The following is a 22,251-nucleotide window of genomic DNA, read 5'->3' as shown; positions in this document are numbered from 1 at the left end:
AGTGAGAACTTAATACCCTTCCCTCTTCAGAGTATAATGTGGTACAGTATAAAGGGTTATATGTTTGTATAGTTTTCCTTATTATACTTTTGAAGTAAATGTTCCATATAAAAGTTAATGACTGGTAAACTGATAAATGGAATTGAGGTGCAGGGGATCCCCTACCATTGAGAAACTACCAGTGAAGCCAATAGCAAAGAGTCCAGACACTTCCACAAATTCCCTTAAGTAGGACCCAGGAAAAGGTGTAAAAAAGTAACTTCTAGGCAAGTAGGATTAATCTTCCCACTTCAAATAGGTGGTAAGTACAATGACCCCTCCCTGGCTGATCCTATTGCTGATTAGTAGAGAAACTTTAACTTGTTCCATTTCCAACCTGGACTGTTTCACTCCTCCTTAGGCCAGATTAGAGACTTCTTTCCCTTAACCTAGATGATGTTTGTCCTTCATTTTCAAAGAAGACCAAGATATCAAGAAGGTGATGTTATGACATGCACATGAATTGGATTTGCGTGAGGTGCTAAGCCCTGGATTTGAGGCAATTGGGGTTAGGTGATTTGCCCAAGGTCACACAGCTAGTAAATGTCTGAGACCAGTTTAGAATCTGGATCCTCTTGACTACAGGGCCAGTGCTCTATCCACTAGGCAGTTTAGTTGTCTTGTTCTCAGGAGCTGTTCTCCAACTGAGTGTGAACACTTGATCTGCTTAGGGCTTACTATACCTCAAAACATTTGAACTCAAGTAATACATCAACCTCAGACTCTCAAGAAGTAAGATTATAAGGGATTCCCTACCATGCCTGGCTAAATCCAGTTTTAACCACGAGGATTTCATAGTAGAGTAAGTGTCAGACTTAGGATCAGAAAGTTGTTTATTTGTTTCAGTTGTATCTGACTCTTTGTAATGCGCTTTTTTTTGAGTTTTTGTTTTTTTGCTTTTTTTGGGCAAAGATTATTTTGCTTGTTTTTTTGCTTTGTTTTGCTTTATTTGGTAAAGATACTGGAATGGATCTCTATGTAACTCATTTTACTGATGAAGAAACTAAGGCCAACAAGGTTAAATGACTTGCCCAGGGTCACATGTCTGGTAAATGTCCGAGGATCGATTGAACTCAGGAAGATGAGTCTTCCTGATTCTAGGCTGGGCATGATACACCTTAGGTCACCTAGTTTGCCTCATCCATCTAGCTGCTCCATGGAATCAGGAAGATCCGAATTCAAATCCTGATTAAGAAATTTATTAGCTACCTGATTCTGAACTCTTACTCTCATCTGTAAAATAAGGAATTTGGACTTTTAGGTACTTTCCTAGCTCCTAAATGATAATTCTGTGATCCCATGATACCAACTTCAATGCAGGTAGGTGGTAAAATGGATGGAATACTGGACCTGAAATCAGGAAGACCTGAGTGGGCAAATCACTTTACCCTGCTTGCCTCAATTTCTGCATCTGTAAAATGAACTGGAAAAAGAAATGGCAACCACTCCAGAATCTTGGCCAAAAGAACCCCAAATTGGGGTAGTGATGAGTTGAACATAAATGAAAAACAACTAAACAGTAATATAATACTCACTTAACCAGGAGTGTAGAAAAGGGTTACTTGAAGTTAAATATCTTTGCTTGAAGCTCAGGCCTTTATTGCAAAAGGGAAAAGCAAGCAATATTAAAGAAATAACAAACTATTATTCTTTTTTATTTGTTTGTTTTTTAGGTTTTTGCAAGGCAATGGGGTTAAGTGGCTTGCCCAAGGCCACACAGCTAAGTATCTGAGGTCATAATTGAACTCAGGCACTCCTGACTCCAGGGCTGGTGCTCTATCCACTGAGCCACCTAGCCACCCCCCCCCCCAAACCATTATTCTTCAACTGTTTCAAGAAGAAAGATCCTTGTATTACAAACAGGTAGCTCATTCTCCTAATTTTTGATAAGGCTATTTTTACTGACTACCAAAAGGATAGTAGACTTTTCCCATGAGAAAACCTTACATTCCAAAGAAACTCATAAGCCTCTTGTTTGATGATAAGATTGACTAGGAGGATAATAGAAGACCTTGCATACTCAGACATTATTTCATTTAGATAGACATAGCTCTTTAAAAGTCTTTTTTGATACACAAAGAATACAAATTCTTTAATCAAATAAAGAGTATTATTTTAAAAAGTCTTTTTGATATTTGAGGTAATATTTATGAAAACCTTTCATTCTTTACTTTTGTTGCTGGGGTAGATTCTCATGAATAGAATGTAACTCTGAAGACTAAACAATGAGTGGAAAGAGAGAGAGGATAGGCAGGAGGAGGGGATCGTTAGGTCATATAATCTTGCTTGACTGTCAATTGGGCAGCTCCTTGATCTTCACTACCTTTGTGAAACTTGGGAGTGTGCCCTTCTCTCCAGAAAGACTTTCTCCTTTTTTTGCTCAGAGGAGTTCTCAAGTTTTTTATTTACAAATAGTGGAAAATAAACCTCGGAACAACCTTCATTCCCCACCTCCCTCCTTACTGAATTGATCAAATGAGACTGAGCACTTGGAACCATAAAATGTTCTATATCTGTGAGTTAAGTTGGAAAAACTGCAGAAAAACCACATGCCACTCACTTCTTTGGTCTAGGATTTTTTTCGTTTGTTTTTTATTTTTGTTGAGACACACCTATAAAACCAAGGGATTTAGCTTGGGGATAGACCTTGGACACCATCTCTTCTAATTTTCCTCATTTTAAGAGTGGGAAAATTTAGGATCAGGTAGTTGGAGTAAGTTCCCCAAAGAGTCACAGAAAACTGCCTAAAAAAAAATCAAACCAGAGCAACAAAAAAGCCTTATTTTCAATGCTATCTTTTTCAATCTACATCTTCAATTCTTAATAAAATTAAAAATTGGAAAAAAATAGAAAGCTATAATACTATTTGCAACATTTCCCTCCCAATGTCCCCCGACAGATACCAAAGTGGGGAGCAAATTGCATTTTCTCAACTAGTTTGTGAGGTCAAACTTATTATAATTGCGTGGCAGCTATCATTTTTTTGAAATAAAATATAATGCCACTATTGTCTCTTCTTTATTTGAGCACTGCCACAAAACAGTAAAGAATGGTTTATTTTTAACCTTTCCTTGACAGCATTTTTTTAAAGTAGGAGAGCACATGCAGCCCTTATCAGGGCCACCACTCACGCTGGTCTGGAAATGGACCCAGCGGGAGGAGGGGTGGGGGCACAGTGTGGTTGAGAAAGAGGAAATGTCAGTTTGGGGGAGAAAGGGAGGCTCGTATCGCGTGTGCGCCCACAGCCGCGGCTGAGAAAGGGGGCGCTGGCAGACGGGGAGGGGCAGCTGGGAGCTCAGAAGGGTAGGTAAGGAAGGGCTTTGGCAATCGGAAGAGTCACACAAATCTTTTTTAATAGAAAGTTCCAGGGAAGCATTAGTTGCCCCAAGAGGGTTGAGGGGCGCCCTTTCTTCCCCCCTGCCCCGCCCTGCATCTCACAACCCACACCCTCCCTAGTCCGGAAACTGACACCGGCTACCCCTTCCCAGGGGGCGGAGGAGGGTTTATCTGACAGCTCCGGAGAAGCCCAGTCCCCAGACCCGCAGAGATACCTAGTGCCCTCCGGCCCCCCTCAGAGGAGCGTGGCTAAACATAGGACAGGGGGCCTGCAGACATGGTCCGTGAGGGCAGGGACCCCTGCAGAGGCATCTGCACGAACGGCTCCTTCCCCTTCCTTCAGGGGCGGCAGGGCGGGCTTTTCCTCCTCCTGCTCCTCCAGCTCCTGCTGGTGCAGCTGTTGCACCCAGCCAGCCGCGCCCTGGGCGTCCCGGGTAAGTGAGTTGGCTCCCCTGCAGCTGGGCATCATTGAGGGTGGATCAAGACTAGGGCGGCTCCCAAGGGCCAGGCCTGCGCTGTTTATAGGGCGCGCAACCCTGGGGGGAAGACGACACACCCATCTCCAGAGCTCACAGAGGTGTAAGAAATTAACCCCCCCAACCCTGTTGACCCAGGTATAGCTCCTATGCCTACGGAGCAGGACGATTTGATTATTTTTAGTCATATTTCTTCCCCCCGCCCCCCTCTCTCCTTTTCTTACTCTTCCTCTCTCCTTTCTCTCCATCTTCCCTTTTTCTCTCTTCTAGTAACACTACAAACATTCCTGAGGTATATTGCCTGATAAACAAAGGAAGTACAGTTTGAAAAATGCCAATAATAATATCTGTCACATTAGTCAAAATGCTTGACACATTTTATTCATTTGAGTCTTATCTAACCCAGTGAAATGGATGCTATAGAAATTTTACTTCCATTTGACAGATGAAGAAATTAAGATTTAGAGAGATTAAATGACATGTGGTGGACACAAAGTTCAATGAAATAATTACAAACTGAGGTTCTTAAAGATATAGCCCCTGTCTTTCAAGGCTTATGGTCTGCGGAAAAAGCTACATTAATAACAAACAGAACTAAATGGAATGAAAGAGGAGGATTTCAAAAGCTATGAGAAATCTGAAAGAGCACTTTTAACAGGCATCAAGGATGGAGGTGACAGCTGAGTTGGGTCTTGAAGCAATAGTGATATTTGGTGTCATCAATTTAGAATTGGAAGAGACCTTAGAAGCTTTCTGTCCAACTCACTCATTTTACTAATTAGGCTCAACTAGGTTAAGGGATAAGGCCAAGGTTACACAGGTAATAAGTGAGAAAGGCAGGATATGAGACAGGTCTTCTGGTTCCAAAGCCAGGGCTGTTTGCATAGTATTATAGACCTCATATCAATAGCTATAGGTAGAAAGAAAAGGCATAAGGCAAAGCATGAGCAAAAGCACTTCTTTCCAAGAGGTGGGATAAGTAAGAGGGAGGAAAAGAAGATTATGAATTCTATATTTTGACTAAATTGTTGATTGCATGAAGGAGAATGGTGGAAGAAAAAATTGGAAAGACAAGTTGGAGCAGATTTTACAGGGCCTTGAATGCTAGGTATAAGAAATTTACACAGAGGAAAGAAGATAGCATATCATTTATATAAACTGTATATCTTGAAATAACCAAACTCTAGAACATGATCTATATCTATATCTATAATGTGTGTAAACACATTTCTAAATACACATATATACTTTATAGTACATATATATGTACATACAGTTTCAACCACTAATACATCACTGTATATATATATATATATATATGAGTGTATGCATATATATGTACATGCACACAAACATATATACACACACATGCACATCAACACACATAATATAACCATCTAAACTCCATGAACATTTCTATATCTTGGATAAATTGTTTATAATATAAAATTAATAAACATATAATGAATTTATTTACTTTTTATATTTATTCCATTCTCACTATGTATAAGGAATATACTAGGGGAACATGAAATATAAGATGTGAGTGCTTTCCCAAACTAGGGGCTCTTTGTTTATCTTTTTCAATACCCTGTATTCATTCCACCTGTCAAAATTTCCACACTTCCTTCAAGACCCGGAGCAAGAGCTACTTTCTCCATGAAAAATTTCCACACTTCCTTCAAGACCTAGGGCAAAAGCTTCTTTCTCCATGAAACGTTCCCTGCTTTTCCTAGTCAGAAGTCATTGTTCCTACATGTACTCTCATAGTACTTCATCTGCACTTTTACTATTGTATAGTCATTTCCCATCTAAATTTATAGCTATTTTTATCAGCATTTATTATCTCTCCAGAAACAAACTTTTTTTAGATTTCTGCAGGGCAATGGGGTTAAGTGACTTGCCCAAGGCCACACAGTTAGGTAATTACTTAGTGTCTGAGGCCAGATTTGAACTCAGGTACTCCTGACTCTAGGGCTGGTGCTCTATCCACTGCGCCACCTAGCTGCCCCTGCATTTATTATCTCTCCATTCAAATTTTTTAACTCCTTGAAATCAGGGACTGTGTCTTATTTTTCTATGTCCTTACCACACAGTGAAATCTAGTACAGGAAATGATTCAGATTTATAAGCTGTTTCACAACAATAATTAACAGTTTTTGTGCTCATTTTTAGTTTTCTGACATATTTCCCTTGTGTTTCTGGGGGAAAAATACTAATTTATTGATAACATGAATGATCTTTGCAGTGATTGACTCCCAACATCAACAGATACTGCATTAAAGTGTTCTTCTTAAATGTTGTAACTTCCTTAGAGTAATATCCATTCTTAGAACCATGGCAAAATTAGAAAAAAGAAATATATCTCAATGGCATGAGATCTAGCACTCAGTTGACAGAGAACTAATTAAATTTGGGGAATTAGATCAATCTTATTACATTTGGTCAAGATCAGTTCTGAATCAGCCTATTGTCAATAAAACCAGATGAATAAATATTGTTGGCTCAAAATAAATCCATATCAAAACTATTGTTTGTCCCAAGTAATTTGCTGACCACTGTAACAATGAGAAATTGGCAAAATTTCCTTGCTATCTTCATTCTAGGGATATATTAAAAGGGACTGTCTGAATCTAAAGAAATAGCTACTTTCTGTGGAATTTGGAACATCACTGATGAGGTAGGGAAGGGTTTTTCCTTTGTTTTCCCCCTTAAATAGAGGAGCCTTCTCCCCTTTGCTCAAATAATGACAGCAAGGTGGTTAAATGAAAGAAATATATTGGACAAAGAAGATCTCTCCTCTCCAAGCTTTGCAATTTATTAGTTATATAGTCTTGATCTACTGAATTAGTTGACTAGCAATTAACATTTATCCCGTATACTTTGCAAGATATCTTGGGGTTTGAAGGATAGATTTTTTTCCCCTTATTTTTTTATGCTACCATTGTTTTTTCTTTCTAAAAAGTGGGTCGATTAACTTCTTTGTCTCATGTAGTTTTCATTTATGATTTCTTGAAACAAAACCTGGAAAACCAGGTTTTGATAAAGTTCATTAAGATTAGTTGGAGCAAGGGGCAGCTAGGTGGAGCAATGGATAGAGTACTGACCCTGGAGTCAGGAGGATCTGAGTTTAAATCCAGCCTTAGATACTTAATAATTGCCTAAATTTGTGACCTTGGGCAAGTCATTTAACACCACAGCCTTAAACAAACAAGCAAACAAACAAATAGACAAACAGATAAACAAACAAATAAATAAAGAGAATTCAATTGGAGCTACTTGACCATACCTTTAAACCAAACCACAACTGCCATTGTGCTAAGTGCTGGGGGGGTGAGGATGGGGGGGGGGGGAGAGGCATGGGGGGAGGGGGAAATATATATGTCTATTATATTCTATTATATTCTGTTATATTCTGTTACATTCTGTTATATTAATTATGTTATATTGTTATGTTATGTTATGTTATGTTATATTATTTATTATATTGGAAAATATTGCTCTGAAGGAGCTCATGGTCTAATGGAGGAGATGATATACCAACAATTATTCATTTGAGTTTTCTGAACTTCAACTAATTAATTTCTAATATGAGGGAGTTTTGTTAAATTGTTAAATTGTTTTTCAGCTATATTCAACTTTTTGTGACCCTAATTGCGGTTTTCTTGGTAGAGATATTGCAGTGGTTTATTATTTTCTTCCCCAGTTCATTTTACATTTACCAACTAAAGCAAAGAAGCTTAAGTGGCTTACCCAGGGTAACACAGCTTATTAGTGTCTGTGGCCAGATTAAACTCATGAAGATGAGTCTTCCAAGTCCAGTGCTTGATTCACTGTGCTACCTGGCTGTCCAAAATAAGGGGCTTAGAGTCAATGATATCTAAATACCTTTTTAACTTCAGTACTTTGCTTCTGTAAATTGATATCACAAAGGTAGATGTTTAATGTTGTCAGCTCTGTTTAGGTACCTTATATAGCCAATTGTTTTGGTATTGTGCATCCTTCTCCCAAAAGAATACTCTACTTTCAGGGTGGCTAGTGGCGCAGTGAATAGAGCACTGGCCCTGGAGTCAGGAGTACCTGAGTTCAAATTCGACTTCAGACACTTAATAATTACCTAGCTGTGTGGCCTTGGGCAAGCCACTTAACCCCATTGCCTTGCAAAAAATCTTAAAAAAAATATTCTACTTTCTTCTCATGGTCTTTGCACAAACACTTGTCCCATAGAAACAGTTGTTCAGTACCTACCATGTTATTCTTCTAAGACAGATAATATGGGTTAAAAAAAACTGTTGCATACTTAAAGTTGCATACTTTGAAGTTTATAAAGTCAACTGACTGGTCTTACCGGGGAAAGCACTTTTTATGTGAGATATATGAGCAGATCATGATGAGGAGTGTTATGACTTTAATCAAGGTATCCTGGGAAAGCAAAACAAAGTCAAAGCAAACTTGGTTACTGTTCAAAGTCTGTCTGTAAACCATTGTTGAATTAATTGATTTTTTTTCTAGTTATTGATTAATTAGACATTACAAGTGGACCTTCAATATGCATTACACGTGAAAAGGTAGATGCTTGGGTACTAGTTGACTATGAACTTCATGAGTCAATATGAATATGTCATGGTTATGAAAGCTAATGCGATTTAAGGCTAATATTGAGGGAGGTGATAAATATATTATGCTCAGTACTAGTGCCTTATACTCCCTATAAAGCTCTCTTTTATTTATATATAGTTTAATTTTTATCAAGTAGCAAGTATTTTTATTTATTTTGTACATACATTTTGTTTTTGATTTAAAAATTTATATATAGCATATAATGTCACATTTATGTAAGAATTAAATTTTTTAAATTTTGTACAAATATTTTGTTTTTAATTTTTTACTTTTTTCTCAATTGCATGTAAAAAATTTTTTAACATTTCATTTTTTAAATTTTGAATTCCAAATTCTCTCCCACATGCTTTCCCCTCCCCTCTCCTTGAGAAGGCAAGCAATTGATATAGATTATACATATGTAGTCACAAAACATTTCCATGTTAGCTGTCTTGCAAAAGAAAATGCAGACCAAAAAACTCCCAAGAAGAATAAAGAAGGCCAAAAAAAAATGCTTCAATCTGCACTCAGCCTCTATTAGCCCTTTCTCTGGAGGTAGATTGCATCTTTCATCTTAAGTCCTTTGGATACTACAACAAGTATTAGAAAAAAAAACTGAAAAGAAAATCTCCTCTCAACAAATCTTCTCATTAAGAAAAACAAAAACAAAATCTATAACTATTTAACTTCATAGTTTGGCAAAACAAATTCCCACATTAGCCAAGTCTAAAAAGTCAACATCTCTTTTTCAAAGTTTATGGCCTCTCTTTCATAATTCACCACCTTTCTTTCAAGCGGTAAGTGGCATGTTTATTCTTTTGGATTTGGTTTATTTTTTGGTTGATACGAGTTCTACAGTTTTTCAAAACTGTTATTCTCTGTAATGTTATTGGATAAATTGGTCTCCTAGTTCTACTCCTTTGTTATTCATTATTTCATAAATTGTTCTCAATTGAAATTGTCTATTTTATCATTTTAAGGCATCATAATAATATTCCATTATATTCATATACCACAATCTGTTTATCCATTTCCCAATAGATATCCCCTTAGTTTCCAATTTTTGACAACCATAAACAGAATAAATATTTTTGAACATATGGATCTTTTTACTCCTTTTAATTTGTTGAGATATGAGGCTAGTAATGGTACAATTAGGTCATAGGAAATGCACAGTTTGATAACTTCCTTGAAATAATTCCAAAATACCTTTCATAAGAGGTGGACCAATTTACAGCTCCAGTAACAGTGCAGCAATGTACCTCTATTTCCAAATGATATTTGTCATTTTTGGTAATCAGACAGATGTGAGATGAAACCTCAAAGTCCCTTTAATTTACATTTATTTGATTATTAGTTTATTAGAGGATATTTTATGATTTTAATAGCTTAGATTTCTTTCTTTGAAAACTGCTTGTTCATATCTTTTGATCATGTATATTGGCAAATGGATCTTAGTCGTATAAATCTGAATCTTTTCCATATATATCTTGGAAATGAGACATTTATCAAGAAAAACTTGATGCAAAGATTTTTTAAATCACTTACCTGTTTCTCTTATGGATTTCTTAGGTGCAAAAAGTTTTTTTAAATTTTTATTAAAGATATTATTTGAGTTTTACAGTTTTCCCTCAATCTTGCTTTCTTCCCCCCACCCGAACGCCACAGATAGCACTCCGTCCATGTTGTACCTCGATCCAAATTGGGTGTGATGAGAGAGAAATCATATCCTTAAAGAGAACAGAATTCTCAGAGGTAACCAGATCAAACCATAATACATCTGGGTTTTTTTTTTTTTTTTCCGAATTAAAGGGAATAGTCCTTGTACTTTGTTCAAACTCCACAGCTCCTTATCTGGATACAGATGGTACTCTCCTTTGCAGACAGCCAAAAATTGTTCCCAATTGTTGCACTGATGGAATGAGCAAGTCCTTCAAGGTTGAACATCACTCCCATGTTGCTGTTAGGGTGTACAGCGTTTTTCTGGTTCTGCTCATCTCACTCAGCATCAGTTCATGCAAATCCCTCCAGGTTTCCCTGAAATCCCATCCCTCCTGGTTTCTAATAGAACAATAGTATTCCATGACATACATATACCACAGTTTGCTAAACCATTCCCCAATTGAAGGACATTTACTGGATTTCCAATTCTTTGCCACCACAAACAGGGCTGCTATAAATATTTTTGTACAAGTAATGTTTTTACCCTTTTCCCTCATCTCTTCAGGGTACAGACCCAGTAGTGGTATTGCTGGATCAAAGGGTATGCACATTTTTGTTGCCCTTTGGCCATAGTTCCAAATAGCTCTCCAGAAGGGTTGGATGAGTTCACAGCTCCACCAACAGTGTAATAGTGTCCCAGATTTCCCACATCCCTTCCAACAATGATCATTATCCTTCCTGGTCATACTGGCCAATCTGAGAGGTGTGAGGTGGCACCTCAACGAAGCTTATATTTGCATTTCTCTAATAATCAATGATTTAGAGCATTTTTTCATATGGCTATGGATTGCTTTGATCTCCTCATCTGTAAATTGCCTTTGCATATCCTTTGACCATTTGTCAATTGGGGAATGGCTTTTTCTTTTAAAAATATGACTCAGGTCTCTGTATATTTTAGAAATGAGTCCTTTGTCAGAATCATTAGTTGTAAAGATTGTTTCCCAATTTACTACTTTTCTTTTGATTTTGATTACATTGGTTTTACCTGTGCAAAAACTTTTTAATTTAATGTAATGAAAATCATCTAATTGGTTTTTAGTGATGTTCTCCAACTCTTCCTTAGGCATAAACTGTTCCCCTTTCCATAGATCTGACAGGTAGACTAGTCCTTGATCTTCTAATTTGCTTATAGTATTGTTTTTTATGTCTATGTCCTGTAACTATTTGGATCTTATCTTGGTAAAGGCTGTGAGGTGTTGGTCTAATCTAAGTTTCTTCCATAATAACTTCCAATTATCCCAGCAGTTTTTATCAAAGAGGGAGTTTTTATCCTGGTGGCCTGACTCTTTGGGTTTATCAAACAGCAGATTACTATAATCCTCTCCTGCTTTTACACCTAGTCTATTCCACTGGTCCACCACTCTATTTCTTAGCCAATACCAAACAGTTTTGATGACTGATACTTTATAATATAATTTTAGATCTGGTAGTGCTAAGCCACCTTCGTTTGCATTTTTTTTTCATTAAGCTCCTGGCAATTCTTGACTTTTTATTTCTCCATATGAATTTACTTACAATTTTTTCTAGCTCGTTAAAGTAATTTTTTGGAATTTTGATTGGTAGGGCACTAAACAGATAGGTTAGTTTTGGTAGAATTGTCATTTTTATTATATTAGCTCTACCTATCCATGAGCAGTTGATATTTGCCCAGTTATTTAAATCTGATTTAATTTGTGTGAGAAGTGTTTTATAATTGTTTTCAAAAAGATTCTGAGTCTGTCTTGGCAAATAGACTCCCAAGTATTTTACACTGTCTGAGGTTACTTTGAATGGAATTTCTCTTTCTAGCTCTTCTTGCTGTTTCTTGCTAGTCATATATAGGAAAGTTGAGGATTTATGGGGGTTTATTTTATAACCTGCAACTTTGCTAAAATTGCTCATTGTTTCCAGTAGTTTTTTAGATGATTTCTTGGGATTCTCTAGGTAGACCATCATGTCATCTGCGAATAGTGAGAGTTTTGTCTCTTCCTTCCCAATTCTAATTCCTTTAATTTCTTTTTCTTCTCTAATTGCTGATGCTAACATTTCTAATACAATATTGAATAGTAGTGGTGATAATGGGCACCCTTGTTTCACCCCTGATCTTATTGGGAATGCCTCTAGCTTCTCCCCATTGAGTATAATGCTTGTTGATGGTTTCAGATAGATACTGCTCATTATTTTAAGGAACAGTCCATTTATTCCTACACTCTGTAGTGTTTTTAATAGGAATGGATGCTGTATTTTGTCAAAAGCTTTTTCAGCATCTATTGATATGATCATATGGTTTCTGATAGGTTTGTTATTGATATAATTGAGTATACTAAGAGTTTTCCTAATATTGAACCAACCCTGCATTCCTGGAATAAATCCTACTTGATCATAATGTATTATCCTAGTGATGACTTGTTGTGGTCATTTTGCTAAGATTTTATTTAGGATTTTTGCATCTATATTCATTGAGGAGATAGGTCTATAATTTTCTTTCTCTGTTTTAACTCTTCCTGGTTTAGGTAGCAGTACCATATTGGTTTCATAGAAAGAGTTAGGCAGAGTTCCATCTTTCCCTTTTTTTCCAAAGAGTTTATATAGGATTGGAACCAATTGTTCCTTAAATGTTTGGTAGAATTCACTTGTGAATCCATCAGGCCCTGGAGATTTTTTTTAGGGAGTTCACTAATGGCTTGTTGAATTTCTTTTTTCTGAGATAGGGTTGTTCAGGTATTTAATCTCTTCTTCATTTAACCTGGGAAACATATTTTTGTAAATATTCATCCATTTCACTTAGATTATCAAATTTATTGGCATAAAGTTGGGCAAAATAATTTCGAATTATTACTTTAATTTCCTCCTCATTGGTGGTGAGTTCACCTTTTTCATTTATAATACTAGCAATTTGGTTTTCTTCTTTCTTTTTTTAAATCAAATTGACCAGAGGTTTATCAATTTTATTGGTTTTTTCATAATACCAACTTTTGGTTTTATTTATTAATTCAATAGTTTTTTTGCTTTCAATTTTATTAATTTCTCCTTTGATTTTTAAAATTTCTAATTTGGTATTTGATTGGGGATTTTTGATTTGTTTTTCTCTAATTTTTTTAGTTGCATGTTTAGTTCCTTGATTTCCTCTTTCTCCAATTTATTCATATAAGCATTTAGAGCTATAATATATCCCTTGAGAGTTTCTTTGAATGAATCCCATAGGTTTTGGTATGTTGTTTCATTATTATCATTATCTAGGATAAAATGGTTAATTCTTTCTATAATTTGTTTTTTGGTCCACTCATTTTTTAAGATGAGGTTATTCAGTTTCCAATTTGCTCTGGGTCTATATCTCCTTGGCCCAGTATTGCATATGACTTTTATTGAATTGTGATCTGAGAAAGATGTATTCACTATTTCTGCCTTTCTGCAGTTGATCATTAGGTTTTTATGTCCTAGTACATGGTCAATCTTTGTATAAGTTCCATGTACTGCAGAGAAAAAGGTATATTCCTTCCTATCCCCATTCAGTTTCCTCCATAAGTCTACCATATCTAATTTTTCTAACAATCCATTTACCTCCCTAATTTCTTTCTTGTTTGTTTTATGATTTGATTTATCTAGATCTGATAGCGGGAGGTTGAGGTCTCCTACTAGTAGAGTTTTTCAGTCTATGTCTTCCTGTAATTCTTTCAGCTTCTCCTCTAAGAATTTGGGTGCTGTCCCACTGGGTGCATATATATTCAATATTGAAATGACTTTATTGTCTATGGTATCTTTTAGGAGGATAAAGTTTCCTTCCTTATCTCTTTAAATGCTATCTATTTTTTGCTGCTGCTTTGTCTGAGATAAGGATTGCTACCCCTGCTTTTTTTACTTCAGCTGAAGCAAAATATATTTTGCTCCAGTCTTTTACCTTTACTCTATATGTATCTCTCTGCTTCAAATGAGTTTCTTGTAAGCACCATATTGTAGGATTCTGGTTTTTAATCCACTCTGCTATTTGCTTACGTTTTAAGGGAGAGTTCATCCCATTCACATTTAAGGTTATGATTACTAATTCTTTATTGCCCTCTGTGCTATCTTCCCTCTGTTTGTATTTTTCCCCCTTTCCCCCCCTTTTATCCATATTCCCCAGTATTTTGTTTTTGAATACCACCCCCTTCAGTGTGTTTGCCCTCCTATATCACTCCCTCCCCTTTCTTTCCCCTTTCCCTGTTCCCTTCCCTTCCTTTTGTTATTTCCCCTTATTTCCTCCACTCCCCTTCCCTTTCTCTGTCCCCCCTCCCCTTTTCCCCTTTTCCTTCTTGAAATATTAGATGTTTTATAAGTTAACTGAGTATGTTTAGGTTGACTTTAAGCCAAGTCCGATGAGAAGAAGATTCAGGTGTTTCTCTTCTACTCCCTTCTTCCCCTCTATTACCATAGGTTTTTTGTACCTCTTAGTGTAATGAGATTTGTGCCATTCAATCCCCTCCCTCCTCCCGTCTCTTTCCTGTCCCCCTTTTTTGGCAGGTAGTGTATTTTTTTTAGATCATTCTGTCTAAGTTATAGAAAATTGAGTGTCTGTCCCTTCTAGTTCAGTATATTCTGTTGAATAGAGTCCAAATTCCTGAGAGTTATTAGAGTCTTTCTCCCTGGTGGAGTTAAAGCCAGTTACATCCCATTAGATATCAGTCTCATGGATAGGTCATGGATGTCCAGCATTTCTGGCTATGTATATTCTCTCTGTTAGAGTTACATTTCTCAGGATTCTCAGGATTTATGAGAGTCTCTAACCCCCCCACCCCATGCTGGGATATAGCCAGTTTCAACTTGCTGGATTGCATTTTTTTCCTTTTACTGCCCCCCCCCCTTTTTTTTTACCTTTTCATGTGTCTCTTGAACCTCCTGTTTGATATCCAAATTTTCTGTTTAGCTCTGGTCTTTTCATCAGAAATTTTTGGAATTATTCCATTTCATTAAATGTCCATCTTTTTCCCTGGAAGAGAAGGCTCAGCTTTGCAGGAAAGTAGATTCTTGGCTGCATTCCAAGCTCCTGTGCTCTTCGAAATATCTCGTTCCAGGCCCTTTGATCCCTTAAAGTTGATGCAGCCAGCTCCTGCGGCTCCTTCATATTTAAATTGTTTCTTTCTGGCTGCTTGCAGGATTTTCTCTTTTATCTGATAGTTCTGAAGTTTGGCCACAACATTCCTTGGTGTTTTCCTTTTAGGATCTTTTTCTGGTGGGGATCGATGTACTCTTTCAATAACTACTTTGCCCTCCGATTCCATGATGTCAGGGCAGTTTTCCATCACTAGATCCTGTAATATTAAGTCCAGGCTTTTTTTCTCTTCAATGTTTTCAGGAAGTCCTATAATTTTCAGGTTTCCCCTCCTTGATCAATTCTGGAGGTCAGTGGTTTTGTTGATGAGGTATCTCACATTTACTACTATTTTTTCTATTTTTTGATTTTGTTTAACTGACTGACTCTTGCTGTCTCGTGGAGTAATTAGTTTCTGTAGACTCCATTATTTTTTGGGGGGAGGAGTTTTCTTCATTAACCTTTTCCAATTGGTCGATTCTACTTTTGAAAGAGCTTTCCATTTGACCGAGGTTTTGAGAGAATTAATTTCTTTTTGCATTTGCTCATTTGAGGATCTGAGAGAATTATTCTCATTTTGCAAGGTATTAATTGTCTCCCCCAAGTTTTCCAGTTGATTTTTAAACTCCTTCCTTATTTCTTCAAGGAAGTCTTTCTGTGCTGGAGACCAGATTGTATTCTCCTCAGAGGTTCCAGGTCTCTCTGGGTTGGGGTCTTTCCCTTCCAGGAATTTTTCTATGGATCCACCTTTCCACTGACCCTTCTTCATTATGCTAAGACCTTGAGTTGGGTGGGGCTGGTTCACCTGGGCTTAGGAATCGCTAAAGGCTTTACTGAGTGCAGTTTCTCTGGCTGGCCAGTAGGAGGAGCTGGTTGCCCTCTCTGGGGTGTCTGTGACCTTGGTTGTGAGGCCTTCTTCCTTTGCTTGAGGGAGGGAATTGGAGCTATTGAATTCTTTTGCCTTCAATCAATGGTGGGCTTTACCCTGGCCTGAGGTGATTTCTCAGCTGGGCTGGTTCTTTTGCTCACACACCTGGGACTGAGGCAGAAATAATTTGCATTTGTTTGGGAGGAGACCTCAGTGCAATGGAGGCCTGGGCTCAGAGTTTCTCAGACCTGAGGAGCCCAGGGATGGTGTCCGCAGCTGTCCTGCACCAGACCTCTCCCCACAGCCCCTTCCCCAAGCTCCAGGGGGACAGCACCAACAGACTCCCGGTTCCGATTCAGCTGTTGGTCTGGCTGATCTTCCCTGGGAGCTCAGACTCACCTGCTGGTACTCAGCCAAGGCTGCTGCAGGAGACAAATCCTGAGGTAGATTTTCCTCTCCTGGCTTTTCTTTCTGGGTTTCCTGGTTCAGATTTCTTTTAAGAGGTTTGTTTCATGTGATAGATGGGGAAGAGATCAGGAGACTTTAGAACTGTGCCTGTTTTCTCTCCACCATCTTGGCCCTGCCTATGATCTGCAAAAAGTTTTAAAGTTAATATAATATAAAATTAATATATTTGAAATTTTCATTTTTGTCATGTGTAATCCTCTCAATCATTTGTTTAGTCACAAACTCTTCCCCTCTCCATAGAGCTCAAAGATAATGTCTTCCTTGCTCCTCTAATTTATTTATGATGTAACATTTTATATCTAAATCATATATCTATTTGGAACTTATTTTGGTATATGGTATGAAGTGTTGATCCAAACTTAATTTTGCCAGATCTGCTGACCAGCAGTTTTTGTCAAATAATGACCTACCCCCCTCTAAATGGGGTCTTTGGATTTATCAAACACTAGTCTACTTTCTTTGCTTGCTTCTTATGTTTATATACACTATTTTTTTCACAGATAAACCTCCCTTTTTTTTTTTGTACTCAGTACCAATCAGGAGTCTGGGAAGAGAGGACATCCAGGCCTAATAATCAGGGATGGGATAAGGAAGCTATTGTTTTAAAAGTCTTGGTCATTGTTCAACAATGCCAGCAGCCTGAGAATAGTATGGGACATGGGGAAATCCAGTTGATATAATAGTGGTAGGTCCAATCTTGGATATACAGAACAGTAAAATGGAAGCCCTTGATCAGAGTGAGTAGTATAAGGAAATCTATGGATCTGCCTTATGAGGAAGAAGAATATGTTCTAATGGATAGTCAGGGTTATTGTCATGGTGGTAAGTTAACTGAATATGTAATGCTATATCTTGAATAAGTGTCTTTTCCAATAATGACATTTATTCTGAGAATATTTGGCAACCACTAGGTGAGATTTATGTGGGATCATGCCATGCTGGTCCTTCAAAGGCAGAATCTTTGATTGGCACAAAAAAACATGATATCATTGGGCAGAAGTAACTGCATTGTTCTAAGTAAAATGGTGTTGTCTCACCGCACTATGGCATCGTGACTCCCATGTTCAGATTGATGATGAACCCAACCTTCAATTTCTGCCATTTTCATTAGGATAGCAATTTGATTAATCAATTCAGCAGAATTTATCTCTCAATTAATAAAACATTAAGATTCCCTAAAAACAACTATATGTGGTGAGAAGTAGCAAAAGTCGTTTACTGGTCCTTACCCTAAAGAGATGAATCTTTAATTGTCCAGGCCAAGTTCCTTCAGATCTTCTATTATTTAATCAGACCCTATCTCCTATAAATCAGGGTAAACAAAAATCTTGAGTATCTCAAATCTCTGTCTTGTCCCTTAAATGCCAGCTAGGCAGCTCATAGTTCAACCCACAAGGATGACTTGTCAGAAGCCCTAGACCTGAGGTTATCCCCACTATAGGATGAATCAGTTTCAGTTGTGTGGAGCTATCAGACAAAACAGTTTTCCTCAAGAACTGAGTCCTTGTATTTGAGGTTTACCTGGACATGCAAAATATTGGGGCCATGCCTGGAGGTTTGGCAAAGCCACAGTTTGTTCATGCAGGCCACCAATACTTGAAAGACCCAAATAAGCAAAAGGTTGAATACACCACTTCCTCTTAATAATTGAATCCTATTCATCTTGTAGAGAGAGTACCCAGCATCTCTCTATGCATAAATAGCAAATCTGAATGAAAGGAGATGGTTTCATAACAACTAGGGTCTAATTCAGAAACTGATTTTTAGAATTGCTAATTGCCAGAGATACAAAGAAACAAATTCAGTTCCTGCTCTTGAGAAACCTACAGATTAATGGAGGAGACAACAGGCAAATAACTACATACAAAGGAAAAGGCAACTCAGCCCAAGATAAACTGGTGTACAGTGGATAGAGTGCTAGGCCTTACTGGGCCTGACACATGACATGAATTCAAATCTAGCCTTAGATACTAGCTGTATGACCCTGGATAAGTCATTTAATTCCATTTGCCTCAGTTTCATCATCTGGAACATGATCTGAAGAAGGAAATGACAAACCACTCCAGTATCTTTCCCAAGAAAGCTCCAAAAAAGGATCATAAAGAATTGGATATGACTGAAAAATGACTAAGCTAAAGTCTTAGAAGAAGGTTACTAAAATTAGGGAGGTCTGGAAAATTAAGGAGGTGAGACTTTAGCTGATATTTAAAGGGTATCAGGGAAGGAAGGTGACAGAGATGCGGGAGGAGAACTTTCCAGGCATGGACACAGTCAGTAACTCCCAGGAATAGCCAATATCCATGCCCACGATGCACTTACTTTCATTAGCCTTGGAGCAATACGATATTTCATCTATCCCTGCTTGAGCAAGAGTGTTCTTCCTCTCGAAAAGGAGATGATTAACTATCACTCTACAGAGGTTTTATTAAAATTGTATTGAAGCATCCAAAATCATGGATTTAAGGGGTCCTTCATTCAGAACGTCTGACTAAAATCAGAGAATCCCCAGAGATAAGTTGAGGTACAAGAGTAGCCTAGGTGTTTAGAACAGACCAAGCTTTCCCCTGAGTGAACTCAGCTCAACAGCCCCTCAGGTCTAGTTAGTATGTCATGGATGGTTCAGAATAATCAGGGGATATTCCAAGTTTGAGTGGAGCAGAGAAACCTTTAAATCCATGGTCTTTGATGTCCCAATGTGTGTGACAAAAATACACTAAACAAAATCTTCAGGGACTGGTCTGAGTAAAAGAATGTTTTTATCTGCTTTTCTCAAAAGAAGGGCACACTCCAAGTCTCACAAAGGTAGTAAAGATCAAGGAGCTGCCCTGAAATGACAGTCAAGCAAGATTATATGACCTAATGCAATCTCCTCCTCCTATCCCCTGTTGACTCATTAGTCTTCAGCTACATTTTACTTGCACAAATCTACCCCAGAAACAAAGAAAAGAGAGAAAAGTTTTTGTAAAATATTACCTACTATCCAGATGGTAAGAATAACCTTCAGGATTATAACTATCTTATTGAAGTAATGTCTAAGTCTAATAAAAATAAGTTCATCACAAAGTTATGAACTTGTCTTGGAATGCAAGGTCTTTCTAGGAATAGTCTACTGTTAGTATAGTTAGAACAGTTAGTAAAAATATCTTTATCGATAAAACAAGTGGTGTTACAAGTCTCATTTGGAATGCAGTCTTTCTTCTAAGAGTAATGGTTTGGTTTTCTTAATGTTACTTAACCCTGAGAGGACTTCACTAGGAATATTAACCCCAAAATGGCTTTATTGGGAATATTCTACTCACCAATATAATTTTAATAATGCCTCTATAGACCAATGAAAAATCATCTGCTTGTCCATGCCATTCAAGAGTCATATCCAACACTACTTCTAGGAGAAAATAGTGTCACTTCCTGCCCATATATAAGTGGCAATCTGCACAGCACTTCTTCCCATCATCTCCAATTTGTACTGATGGCTCTATTTGCTTAGTTAGCTATCTAACGTATTCACCTAATTTTATAATAGCAAATATTCTGTAAGCTCTGTATTTTGAGGGAGCTTCATAGCTGAAAGAAATTTTGCATTAGTGTTCATTAGCTATCATTCTAATGACTCCAGTAACTCCCCAAGTTCTCTGTTGGTAAAAGTCTGTCTATTGTCTGAGTCACTTTTAGAGGAATTTCTTGGGGAAAAGTAGTTTTTTTTTTTTGATGCAAAAAGATTTTTAATCTTCTCAAAATAATTCTGCACAGAGGACAAAAACAGGTCCTTTCTTTTCTTTTCTTTTTTTCAAATCTTTTTTTGTTTTTATTTGTGATTTATGCACTTGTCTGATTCATACATTTACAGTACAAAGTCTAGTAAACCTGCCACAAAGCATTAAAGCACAATATGCCTATTATTCATTAGGCATCTGCATTTTTCAAGTTTTAATGTTTATTCTTCTACATCCAGACTGTGTCAGCAGTTCTTGAATATAAAAAGATATATAAATGGGGTAACTATATTCTAAAAATGCAGATGCCTATAACAACCAAGTTATTGGAGGGAAGGGAATTTTTGAAAAAAAAAAAGAAGAAAGCAAACAAGTTCACTTGGAGGGGATGTGGTTCAAGTCTTTGGATTAAAAAATAAACAACAACACAAAACCCCCAAATTTTCCCCAGAGAAGCTGGTCATTATGGAATTCCAGAAAACCCTTTTCTACCAAAGGGACCTTAAAAACCCCATTCCAAATATTTAAAAATCTACAGCTACCAGTATGCCATGAAGTGGTAATCAGCAGTCAGAAGAGAAAGGATGTCTGTAGATTTATCTTGCAGCATAGCATCTTTAGCTATTGGTTGATCAGTAAAAACCACTGGTGTACCAGAGCAGAGGGCTATTAAGGATAAGGGTGGGAGAGTATTGGAAACATTACCTGCCTGTTTGTGAGAGGGCTTTCATGGCTAGGAAATTTTCTAACCAGTACATAAATTCCAAGACATATTTCTTTCTCTTTCTTTTTCAATGTTAAAAATAATTGAATAAAAAAAATCCTACAAGTAGATACAGTCACAATAGGAAGTTACATGGTAGGGACCACACAAAAAAACATCAAGACAAACGCTATTGGTTCAATAGTATTCCAAGAGGCTAGAAAAACTGTTAACTTTGAAAGCCCTAGCAAAAGATCACACTTGTTTATAAACCACCTATTTATAAGACCAAACTTTGAATCGTTTTTACCCCTTTCTTCTTCTTTTTTGCATGTTACAATCAGAGAATTTCACATCCAGACTTAAGCATTTTGCATTTCTTTGCCAATCTTGTAGCTGAGGATCTTGTTCCAGTCGATTTTGGTTCGGGTGACTGGAAGCTGCCTGCGCAAGGCCTTGAATGTGGTGTCTGACATTGTCTGATAATTCTCACTAATCGCAGTCTGATATTCATTTTCAGCATGTTCTATGATTTTAATAAATTCCTTGGCAGTTTGTACATCATCAGTAACAGTTACTGAATCCTGTACATCTTTGTGACTAACCAACTGAACATTACCATCTTCATAGTAATGGCCCTGAATCTTTAGCACTCCAACCACCTGAGCTGTAGGTGGGGTGATGGTCAACTTCCACTCTGATCTCCAACGACCATTCCAGAAGTTTTTAGGCTGAAATTGGTGGCTCTCAATACAGGCAATAATAGTCTTCTGCCCATCTATAATTTTAGCATAAACAGTACAGAAGCTGTTGGAATAATGATCTTTCACATAGGCCCTTAATGCACTGTCACAGGATTCCCTACATGACTTCAGAGCTCCATCTATGTCCTCAGGTTGGGGGTCACTCACTTCTTTCCGTAAGTGATCAAACTTAAAGGAAACTTTATTTCTTGGATCTAAAAACCTGCCACTACCCAGGTCGCCATGTTCTGTAATTAAGACCTGATCATCATATCCTTCTATTTTCACTGGAGTGAACTGATCCATATTATACTGGGCGAATGCATAAGCTGCCCCTTCCCTGAGAAGATTGTCATTGTTAAGTAGTAACCGGACATCATTAAACACTTCATTAAATTCTCCCGGGGGAGCATGAGTTATGAACTTAGCAGCTATCCATATCTTCTCCTCATCCAACACCCGATCCTCGAAGTCGGCCATCTTGGGCTGCCAGGTCCTTTATTTTCAATCTCATTCAGTATTAGTGAGCAATCATATGAA

General features: G+C 37.4%; 2 protein-coding genes across 15 annotated transcripts in view; one reads left to right on the top strand and one right to left on the bottom strand.

The window, feature by feature from the left end:
• The first annotated feature begins 3,345 nt into the window (after window positions 1-3,345).
• The window catches only part of SUSD1 (sushi domain containing 1), a 396,750-nt gene continuing 377,844 nt past the window's right edge, over window positions 3,346-22,251 (top strand). For 9 of the 14 annotated variants that reach the window (XR_012472619.1, XM_074207538.1, XM_074207542.1 and 6 more), the window contains exon 1: window positions 3,346-3,809. Coding sequence is in view for 13 of the 14 variants with exons in the window: in XM_074207538.1 (XP_074063639.1) it covers window positions 3,653-3,809 (157 nt within the window). In the remaining variant the exon portion in view is untranslated. The remainder of the gene's footprint in view (window positions 3,810-22,251) is intronic. The other 5 variants (XM_074207548.1, XM_074207545.1, XM_074207543.1 and 2 more) reach the window with 2 other exon arrangements.
• On the bottom strand, window positions 20,347-22,191 carry LOC141499618 (F-actin-capping protein subunit alpha-1-like). Its single transcript, XM_074202290.1, has one exon. It carries the CDS (start codon window positions 22,189-22,191, stop codon window positions 21,331-21,333), a length of 861 nt encoding a protein of 286 aa, XP_074058391.1. The 3' UTR covers window positions 20,347-21,330.

Source organism: Macrotis lagotis, chromosome X (genome assembly GCF_037893015.1).
Source record: "Macrotis lagotis isolate mMagLag1 chromosome X, bilby.v1.9.chrom.fasta, whole genome shotgun sequence".
Classification (NCBI taxonomy): Eukaryota; Metazoa; Chordata; class Mammalia; order Peramelemorphia; family Peramelidae; genus Macrotis; species Macrotis lagotis.
The sequence above is the reverse complement of the archived record's forward strand: the minus strand, read 5'-3'. Positions and strand labels throughout refer to the sequence as shown.

What these genes read in the sequence shown, in the direction of transcription:
- LOC141499618 (XM_074202290.1), bottom strand. Translation starts at nt 22,191, where the DNA reads ATGGCCGACTTCGAGGATCGGGTGTTGGATGAGGAGAAGATATGGATA.